This window comes from Manis pentadactyla, chromosome 2 (genome assembly GCF_030020395.1).
Source record: "Manis pentadactyla isolate mManPen7 chromosome 2, mManPen7.hap1, whole genome shotgun sequence".
In the NCBI taxonomy this organism is placed as follows: domain Eukaryota; kingdom Metazoa; phylum Chordata; class Mammalia; order Pholidota; family Manidae; genus Manis; species Manis pentadactyla.
Window position 1 is genome coordinate 197,215,239 of NC_080020.1, and position 11,147 is coordinate 197,226,385.

The 11,147-nt window shown below is 49.3% G+C and overlaps 1 protein-coding gene across 1 annotated transcript in view; it reads left to right on the plus strand.

Moving 5' to 3' along the window:
• Positions 1 to 10,731, plus strand: part of KCNK12 (potassium two pore domain channel subfamily K member 12) — a 57,720-nt gene extending 46,989 nt beyond the window's left edge. Inside the window, exon 2 of the mRNA XM_036926062.2 lies at positions 9,684 to 10,731. Coding sequence (XP_036781957.1) covers positions 9,684 to 10,585 — 902 coding nt within the window. The 3' untranslated portion in view covers positions 10,586 to 10,731. The remainder of the gene's footprint in view (positions 1 to 9,683) is intronic.
• The last annotated feature ends 416 nt before the right edge of the window (positions 10,732 to 11,147 follow it).

Here is an 11,147-nt window from a genome sequence, read left to right on the forward strand (position 1 = left end):
CACTGCCACCCTCAGTGTTAGGATTGGAGAAGGTGGGCCTCCCACCCAGCTCAGGGGCCAGAGCCTGAAGCCAGCCCAGAGTGCCACTCATAACCTGGAAGCAGAAGGGAACTGAGGCCTGGGGAGGTGAAAGATAGCAAGTCAGTGGTAGAGTCGGTCTTGGGTGTGAATGCAGAAGCTTTTCCCTGCTGCAGAAATCTCCAGCCATGGCTCACCCATACTGTGCATATTTCACCTGATGCACGTCAGCTGTATGTAAGGGCCATGCCTCACCCATGGTGTTTTCCAGTTAAGCTTGCTGCTTGTTGAGCACTTACCATGTCCTAGGCACTGTGGAAAAGCGTGTGGGAACCCCATCCTCTTTTAGTCCTCACAACAACCTTATGAGATAGGCAGTCCTCAGGTCATTTTAGAGGGAGAAATAAAATGTCCAATTGCCCCATTAGCAAGTGGTGGCACCCCAGCCTGACACCGCAGCGCCGGCTCCCAGCTCTGCTGTCAGCTCTCCAGGGTGGTGCTGGTGCTGCTGGCGCTTCCCAAGCCTGCAGGAATGGAGCTGCTCAGTTTACTTTATGGCTTGAGGATTCGGGGCTTGTAAATTTCTACAAGGTGGGGCATGTTGCCTGATGCCAGGCTCAGATGCTGGAAAAACTTCTAGAGATGCCAGGTGACGCTCTCACTCCTGCAGAGCTCCGTAAGTTCAGCCTGAGTGTGAGGTGGCAGGATGTTCTCCCAGCACTGTCCTTTCCCTTCTTCCACAGGTTCACCACTCCATTGGCAAGAGTTACTTAACACTGGGGATGGGCCAGGCACCAAGCAGCACGTGGGAGCCAGCAAGGCTGCACCCTGTACCTGGCGCTCTGCCAGGGGCTCACCTTTCTCAGATCCAGGCCTCCACTTCCTCCCTCTCGAAACCCCAGCCACCCTTCACAGCTGCCCACAAGTATCTTCTCTAGGTGTCTCCCAGTCACTCCACCAGGAGGACCTAAGCCTCTATTCTGTCCTAAGCTGGGCTGTCTGTATGTGGGCACTGGGAACAGATTTAAGATTCCCAGGTGACTCAACTGTACAACCAGAGTGAAGAACTGCTGCTCCAGCCAAAAATAACGTACCTGCCTTTCTTCCAAACTCCTGAGCATTGACTTCCTATCACACTGCAAGCTCCTTCCTCTACTTTCAGATCCCGGCTCTCCCTGTTGCTCTCTGATCTGGGCAAGTTATTTAACCTCTGTGCCTTTATCTATTCAGTGTGACTCCACTTAGTAATCTCACAAAAGAAGATGATAATTCCCTCTGTAGTTCATCAAATCTAAGACATCATCAATTAAAAAAGTATAATTACTATGTACCATTGAGAATTTAAAATGCTGCAAATAAACTGTCAGTCATTGACTGTAAGGTGCAGCTTGATTTCAGGGATGTTAAAATTCAAGGAAAAAAAGCTGTGACTTAGAATGAATGAAACCCAGTGCCTCGTAGAGTTGTGAGGATGAAATGCACTGATAGATATGAAGTCTTGGCACAGTGCCTAGAAATAGTGACTTCCCAGCCATTCTTTCAGCCCCAGCTCTTCAAAAAGGTTCAGGGCTGGCTGGTTGTCCCCAGGACAGTGACTTGGAGAAGCATGATATGGGTTCCAGGGCTGGGGCTTGTGTCCCAGGGAGGGCTCTCTGGCCATATGTCCTGCCATGCATCCAGCCCTCCTCCATGGAGGGTGGCCAAGAGGCTCTGAGAGTCAGTGTCTCAGCTCCAGCCACAAAGCAGCCTGATGGCAGTCCCACCTCCACCCCACAGCCCAGCGCACTTCTCCCACCGGCCCCTGTTTGGAGAGGGAAGGGAAGGTCTGGCGGTGGGCCTGGCCTTGCTCTTGTGAGCTTCAGGCTCCTTAATGATTAAAGTGATTATGTTAATCCCTCCTCCAGCCAGTCAGGAAGGATCAGATGAGATGGGATGTTGGGAAAAGCTTCCCTGAGGAGTGTGCCAAGCACACAAGTGGAGCCATGGGTAGGGTTACCGGGTTTAGCAAATAAAAATACAGACACCCTATTAAATTCGAGTCTCAGATAAACAAATCACTTTTTAGTGTATGTCCCATGCAATGGTTGTGATGTACTTTTATTAAAAAATGATTTGTTGCTTATCTGAAATTTATATTTAACTGGGCATCCTATATTTTATCTGGCAAGCCCTGAGTGTATTTCCGTTCCTTTGCCCATGAACCCCACACCTCAGCTTTCCCACTCTCTTATATTTAACCCTAGAGAGGTTCTTGAAATTGCTTTCAGTCATTCAGTCAAAATAACTATGAGTGCCTATTTTATACAAGATTCTCTTGTTCACTGTAGAGAGAATAATAACAAAGTTTTATTAAGGGCTTATTAATGCGCTAGGCACTGTTCTAATTATTTTGCATATATTAATTTAATACAGAAAATTATTGAGGTAGGCATATTATCTCCATTTTACAGATGAGGAAATTGAGGCAAAGAGATGTTAATTAATTTGTTCAAAGACACACACCCAATGAGTTGTGGAGCCAGTTAGTTATAAGTAGCCAATATGGTGTAGCCCCTCCTTGCAAGGGATTCCCAGTCTCATTTTGGAGAAAATCCCAAAATACTGTAAGTTATTTATGCTTGTTACCGAAAATAAGGTTCACTGACCAGCTGGAGGGGCATCACCTGGGACCAGGTTAGCAATTCAGAATTGGAGCCCTGCCCCAGAATCTAACAAGATCCCCAAGTGGGTGCTAGCCATTCTAGTTTGAGATTTACAGCTCCAAACAAGTACAGCAAAGGTCTATTCTTTCATTCAACAAAATTGACTCAAGCATGTTCTATATACCAGACACTGTTCTAGGCACTGCAGTGTCATGATGACTGCTGAAAAATGCAAGAAATCCTCAAGCACTTAAAAAAATGCCTCATCCTTAATTCTTCATGAAGGTAGAATGCAGCATTTTCCAAAGATTATTCTTTGAAACGCTCAACTCACTTGAGGTGATTAAATACATTCTATGATCAAATTAGTTGGGGGAACCCTGGATAATGTTAGCACAGCCCTCTGGATTCATAAACCACCTTAATACAATACGTGCTCTTTAAAGCACTGCAATAAATTAATTTGTTTCACTTTAACCTACCATTATTTTTTTATTTTTAAATCTTGGGAATTTGCCCTGCCCCATGCCCCATAAATCTATCTTCTCATCTTGAACATACTTTCGCACAATGTATTAGTTTGCAAAGAGGGTTCACATTAGGAGTTTATGTTTTACAGATGAAGAAACTGAGGCTCAGAGAAGTTAGTTGCAGTGATTGGCTTCAGTCACTTGGCTAATAGAGGACATAACAGATGTCAACCCTGAGTTCAAGGCTGGTATTAATTCTTTGACACTGGGCTGCTTAACCATCAGCACAGTTGGAATGTGTTTGGCTGCATGTCACAGAAGGTGTAAACAGGAAAGGGGCTCATGCAAATGGAGGTCCAGAGGTAGGTCAGGCAGTATGGCCAGTTTGATTTGATGGCTCTTTATAGTCATCAAGTCCATTTCTTTCAGGTTGCCTCCACTCTGCCTTCCACAGTGTCAGCTTCATCTAGGGCTGGCTCCTCCCCACAGCCACAGATGCTGCCAGCCACTCCTGGGGCCACCTCCTTGTCCTTCACATCTAGGAGAGCTGCCTCTTTAACAATGAGAACTTTTTAACTCAGAAACTGTCAGAGAAACTCTTCTTCCATCTGACCTGCCTCATGATCACCTGAGGTCACATACCTATTCCTGAGCCTATCTCCACTGCACTGATTGGCTCAGGCCTATCCATCCTCCAGCCAGTCATGGCAAGAGATTGGATTATCCTGATTGGCCCAGACTAGTGGAGCCCACCCCTGGAGTTGGGTCAGTTCTCCAAGTGGCCTGGCTGCTACCTGGTGCAGGTGGAGTAAGGAAGATGGCTGTTAAGGAGGCAGCTACAATGTCCACCATGAGTGTTTTAGGCCACTTGAAATTTAAGTTAGCAAAGCACCACAATATACACTTTAAATATCTTATGTTTTATATGTCAATTATACCTCAATAAAGCAAATATTTTTTTAAGGAATTTAAATCAAAATATTTGAAATTGGGCAGATTCCAACAAATAGGGCATTCAAGGATAGCTTTTAACAGTGTTTCTTAAAGGAAAGGCATTAACACATTTGAGTGGAATCTACATTTACTAAAATGCAGATTCCTGGACCCTTTTCCTGACCCCCCTTAATAAACCTCTGGAGTGGGACCTGCCTTAGAATTTGCATTTTAATCATACATCCCAGTGCTTGGAACAGAGTGTTTATGCTTGCTGTCCTGGGAAATTAGTAGTGCCCCCTTCACTCTCAAAAGTATCTGGGATTGGACTATAAATTATATTTCCCCTCCTCCAAGTTCACACTGCAGAGCCAGCAGGAAAAGTTCCCAAGGTGATAAGCCAAGACTTCCCATCTGTCTGGCACAATGGAAAGGGCTTCAGGGTCCACTCAGCCCTTTACAAGCTGAAACCCAGCTGAGTACCTTCACTTCCCTTGGCCCATGTCCTTGCCCACATTGTTGGGATTGATGAAGCCTCCCTCACTGGGTGGTTGGGGGGATTGGATGAATGGACACGGGTCCAGTGTCAAGACAGAGGCTGCCACCCAGGACGCCCTACACAGATCAGTGCCAGCCTCCCCATCTTTCTACTGGCTCTTTTTGCTGAACTCCAGAGGCCCTGTCACCAGGGCCCCATTTGCGAAGGCGGCACCAGACAGGCTGTGGGAAACCAGCTTCACAGCTTTTGTCAAAGTGGCATAATAAAGCCCCCAAGTGTCTGCTCTTTGCAAACTGGATGGCAGATCAATTGTGACATAAACAAAATAGCAGGCTCGGTGTGAACCCGGGGACAGATCGCGCCTCTGCAGGGTGTGATCAGGAGGAGGAGGGAGTTCTCGGGGTGGCTGGGTTTGCCTTTTCTCTGGCTGAAGCTTCAAGGCCTCTCTCTCTCCAAAGCCAGCCTGGCTCCCCATAGATTACCAAAGCTTGGGGGACTGCTCCTCCGTTCTGGGAAGCATCTGGCTAGCAGCAGTGCCAGGCATGGACTCCACTGCCCTCAGCAAAAAGCCTGGCCCCAGGGTCTCAGCAGCCCCCAGAGCTCTGAGCATGTTGGCATTGATGGGGATAGAGGGTAGACTGGCCTGTCCCCACTATCTCCTAGCTGAGCTGACAGCATGGTCTTCAGGAAAACAAAGGGAGGTGGGTGAAGCAGGCACAGGAGTCAGGCCTCAGGTGTCAGGGCAGTGAGAGGAACGTGTGCTGGGTACCCTCTGTGCTGACAGAGAACCTTCCGACCTGCCTGTCCCCTTTGTTCTGCACAGACAGAGCCACAGCTGGTCAAGTATTTGTGTCATTTTGGGCCTGCAGTCGCAGCCATGAGGAGACCTCAGAACAAGTTCTGGCCCAGCCTCTATGCAGGGGCAGAGGGGAAAGCTGTGCCCTGGGGGTGAGCTGCTAGTACCAGGGGTTGGGGGTCTGTATAAAACCAAACAGGCATCCCAGATATTCTAGGTCTAGTTTTGCACCATAGAAAGTGTAAGTCATGGCCTCCACTGGCCGTGGTCAGGTAGGGGCAGTCCTGTGGGACCCCCCAAGGGGCAGATGAGTGCCCTGCTGCGGGCAGCCAGCCAGACTCATAGCCAGAAGCAGTGGTTCCCTCTGCATCTCACTCCACCTACTCCTGCCAAGCCCTGGGTCAGTCTGGTCTGAATAGCCCCACTTGTTTTAGCTGTGCCTGGGAAGGGTGGGAAGCCCACGTTGGTGGGAACAGTCAGGAAGACACAGTGGCCCCTCTCCCCAGCAGTGGTTACGAGGAGGACAGCCACAAGAGGACAGAGGACCCCTGGGGACAGGAGCCATGACTGTGACTCAACCCCCTCCCCTCTGTGAAATTGCTCTTCTAGCTGTCTGCCCTTGGAGGACTGAAATATGGTTTTCCAAGAGAAATGGAGGCCCTGTGGTACTCTTGGGAGACAGTCTGGGGTGGTAGAAAGAACATGAACACCAGCAGACCTGGATTTCAGACTCAGCTCCACAATTTCCAGGCTATGGGACCCTGACAACTACTAAGCCCCTCAATGCACCATTTCCTCATCTGTTATGTGCGGAGATGAAGCAATATGAGACTTGCAGGCTGGCACTGTTAGGCGGTGGGCCTTCACCACAGGGAGAGTAAATCCAGGTGGAACCAGTGCATCAAATGGGCAGACACCGGAAATGATTTTGTCACCATCTATTGTCTTAAAGAATTGCCTTCTGGATTTCTTAACATCTTAGGTAGATGCTGGAGTTTTCCAAATATTTTTTTTTTTTTTTGAGTAACAGCAGTTTTTAAATTGAGACTCATTCTCAGCTGTCCAATCCAATCTAAATCTAATCTTTAAATTCACTTCTAATCAAAGCTCAGCCTCTCCCTCCTGCTCTGGCCTGGCCCTGCAGCTCAGGGATCTGAAGTACAGGAGGGATAATCTGTTTGCTCTTCACCTTACATCACTGGTGGCTTTCTTAGCTTTGCTGGTGGAACTGCAATGCCCACTGTGAGGACAGACACACCATTTCATGGGTACCATTTATGGGCCTTTGGAGACCCATACACACACCCAGGGACCACTGCCCTGCACCCTTCCCTTAGGGGGTGGTGCCCTTTCTGAGGTACCTCCTGTGACTGCCTCACCTGCTGTCTGCAGCCCTCTGCCCCTCAGCCTCTTATTGATAGAGCCCCCTCGAGCCAGCAGGCAGCCCTCCTGGACAGAGTTTCTTCAGATCTGGCTGCCTTCCACATGTCCACTTGACCCATGTCACTCCCACACACCCTTTGAACAGCAAGCCCTAGAAGCACAGACTGCTCCCCATGCTGTCCTCTTCTGCCCCTGCCTGCATGGGCTACTGCAGTCAGCCTACCCCCGAGAGAACTCTCCATTACAGCTTCAGACCCCAGGAGACACCTGTGCTCTCCCAGAACTCTCTCTACGCTCACCAATGGCCCTAATGGGCCTTCCAGTGTCTGTGGCCCAGCTAGCACCCACCGGGAAGACAGCTGCCAGCTCTCCTTTAGCAGCCGCCTGCGGTTCTCTTGACTGCCCCTGTCCCCCTCACTTGGCCTGGGGTTGGGCAGAGGATGCCACAGCACCTTTATAACAACTCTCCTATTTCATCACCATCTCCCATTACCCTTGGATAATTTTTAGCCTTTCCTTACAGACTAGAGGTGGGTGGTGGGGGCTGCTAGTCACTAGACCTGTTTTGCAGTGTTACCCAACATAAATGTATCTAGAACTTCTTTTTAGAATGGGGGATAACACATCACATGTCTTTCTTAGCTTGAAATTTTAGCTGAAAATCCTAAAGAACAGGAAAATCCCATTCAGTAATCTCTTAGGCAAAGTATTAATTTTCCAGGTTTAGGATTTTCCATTCACTTGGGAATCTAACAAAGTGATTCCCCTACTAAAGGTGTTGTTTTCCCTCAGTGAGTAGAAGCAGTGTTGGGTATAATGGTCTACGCACCAGGTCAGAAGCCAGGACACATGTGTTCCCAACAAGTCATGGCCCCTCTGCCCCTGTTCCTTCAGCTACACAGTGATGGGTAGATCAGAGTTAAGGTCCCTTACAGTTTTAAGTTGGGATTTTTTTAGGTTTTTCTTATCATGAAAGTACAAAAAAGTGCTCATGAAATACACAGCTTTGACATTATTATACAGCCAACACCATGTAACCACCACCCAGATCAACAGAACATTTCCAGCACCCCAGAGACCCGCTGTGTCCCCTCCCATTCATTACCCCCACCACCCCCAGAGGAAATCCCAATTCTGACTTTTATTAAAATCACTTCCCTGATTTTCCTTATAGTTTTACCAACCAATTATGTGTCCCTAAAAATATTAACATAGTTTGGTTTTGCCTGATTTTGAATTTTATATAAATGGAATAATACAGAGTGTATTCTTTTGTGTCAGGCTTCTTCTAACATTCTTTTCGTGAGATTCACCCTTGTTGCAAATAGCTGTGGTTCATGCTTTTTCATTGCCAGATAGTATTCCCTTGTATGAATCGACCATGAGTTAGTTGCTAGATATTTGGGTTATCAATTTAGGACTTTTTATAAATACACACACACCAATACATATACTTCCACTCCACATACAGTCATATAGATTCAGAGCTGATTTCTTTATGAACTCAAGAAAATGAATTTGGCTTTGAAGTGTAGCAAAATCCATAAAACTCCTGGTTACACTTCCGGTACAGTTTTTTTCACTCTTTTGTGGCTTAATTCTGACTCTAGGGATATAATCCATCTTCCTCAACATGGGTATTGTCATAATATTTTCTCTTGAGTCATTAAGCATAAGATGAAGGCCATGATCCTCCAGGGAATCTAGATTATGATTAGCATACAGATTTAAGGAACTACTCTGAAAAAATATTTTCTCTGGCCTTTGTAAGGAAATAGTAAGCCAAGTGATACGTAGTTCTTCTCTGCCCCCTTCCCAGAGCTGTCCCACCCCACTAGCAACCACAGGTAGCCCTCCCTAACTGAACTGAACAGGGATGCCCCTGAACTTTTGCTGTACAGATGTTGAATGGTGCTCCTTAGACAGATGATCCATTTTCAGCTCAGACTCCAAGCAGTAGTGAATTTTCTTGCCAAGAGATTAAACCCCCTCTCATAACCAAATCAGGCAACCATGGGACCCACAAAGAATCCACAACTGACAGCAGGCTAAGAGACTGGGTTGGAGGGACACAGCTGCACTGCAGAGGATGGCATGGGCTGTGCACAGTGGCCAGAAGCAAGTCTGCAGAAATCAGTTGATAAGGACTCTCCCTTAAAGACTGTGCTTTGCACAAGCAGGTAAATTAAATTACGAATTCAAAGAAATAAGCAGCTGCCCAGGTACAAAGCAGACCTCCAACACAAAAATGCCTGCAGACACTTTGCACACAGGACCCAGCTGGTTCAAAACCTTTCCCCTGGCCACAGTCTGAACAAGGGTGATGGTTGTCCTTGAGTGGGAAGGAGCTGACACCAAATGGCAGAGCCATGCTCACTCTCTCAAGGTTGTGGACTCTTCTCAAGCAAACCTTTTGTCAGTTTCATAAACCTCTTTGCAGAGACCATCAAATATAGCTACCTAGACTGAACACACTCCACCTGATCCCCAGAAATACCAGATAAAATGAAGCCTTTATGGAAGTCCGCCCTAAGGAGGCCCAGGTGTGCCACTTACTGGCTATATACAAACTAATTCGGGGATAGGAGAGCAGGTGACACTTGTCTACTATGTAGCTGTTTCTGGTTTGCACCTGTGCAGGGGTTTCTTTTCCAGCGTCTTTATGGGTCCCTCCTAGTGATCATCCTGACTCACCCAATTTTGATTTATAGGTCTCCAGGATGAGGGGCTATGTCTCCTCCACTTATGCGTTGCCAAGATCAGGAACCACATCTCACATCTAGTGCCACCAAGAGAGAAATGTCTAAGTACTGTTTCCCCTCCACTGAGCGATGTCCCTCAGAATAGACGCCTTGTTGGCACCTGCATATACCTGGCACCCCGCCTGGTAGGGACCAGCTGCCCAGCCAGGGCCTTGCTGACCATTGCTCTCGTCTCCACAGGTTTCGGCATGACCACCCCCGCGACAGTGGGTGGGAAGGCCTTCCTCATCGCCTACGGGCTCTTCGGCTGCGCCGGGACCATCCTGTTCTTCAACCTCTTCCTGGAGCGCATCATCTCGCTGCTGGCCTTCATTATGCGCGCCTGCCGGGAGCGCCAACTGCGCCGCAGCGGCCTGCTGCCTGCCACATTTCGCCGCGGCTCGGCGCTGTCGGAGGCCGACTGCCTGGCGGGCTGGAAGCCCTCGGTGTACCACGTGCTGCTGATCCTGGGCCTGTTCGCTGTGCTGCTGTCGTGCTGCGCCTCGGCCATGTACGCCAGCGTGGAAGGCTGGGACTACGTGGACTCGCTCTACTTCTGCTTCGTCACTTTCAGCACCATCGGCTTCGGGGACCTGGTGAGCAGTCAGCACGCAGCCTACCGGAACCAGGGGCTCTACCGCCTGGGCAACTTCCTCTTCATCCTGCTCGGCGTGTGCTGCATCTACTCGCTCTTCAATGTCATCTCCATCCTCATCAAGCAGGTGCTCAACTGGATGCTGCGCAAGCTGAGCTGCCGCTGCTGCGGGTGCTGCTGCCCGGTGCCCGGGGCCCCTCTGGCCCGGCGCAATGCCATCACCCCGGGCTCCCGGCTGCGCCGCCGCCTGGCCGCCCTGGGCGCCAACCCCACGGCACGCGACAGCGAGGCCGAGGGCCGCCGCCTGTCGGGTGAGCTCATCTCCATGCGCGACCTCACGGCCTCCAACAAGGTGTCGCTGGCGCTGCTGCAGAAGCAGCTGTCCGAGACGGCCAACGGCTACCCGCGCAGCGTCTGTGTCAACACGCGCCAGAACGGCTTCTCGGGCGGCGTGGGTGCGCTGGGCATCATGAACAACCGCCTGGCTGAGACCAGCGCCTCCAGGTAGACCGCCCGCCCTTCTGCCAGCCCGGCAGCGCCAGGGACCCTCACCAGGCTGGCGTGCCTCCGGCCGTGATTTGCTTTCCTTCTCTCAGACGCTGGCGCTTTCTTAATCTTTATCCAATAAAAAGAAACCAAAAAAATTTTTTTAAAGAAATACTATTTGGCCAGGCCTGATGTTATCCAGGGCAGGTTTTGGAGCTCCCTGTTTTCCTTGTGGGCCCCCTCTTGAAGAACCGTGGCCCCAGCAGATTTTCTCCAGGGAGAGAAAAAGTGGCACCCTAGACCCTCACCCGGGGCATACCACAGACAGGAAAGTGTCATACCTGGGTTTTGCAGACTGGCACTAAACCCTGTCCCCATGCACATAAGCAGCCAGCAACCCCAAAGCATATGGTGCAATTTTTTATGGTTCTGAATTACCTCCACAGCATTTAGAATCCTGGACCAGCCTAGCAGCTTCCTTCTGGTTGTCAGAAGTGATATAGTCACAGTTTTGACAGGTGGGGGTGGGGAGAGCCATATGTTGCCTGCTGATGTGTATATATAGAACAGCCGCTACACACAGA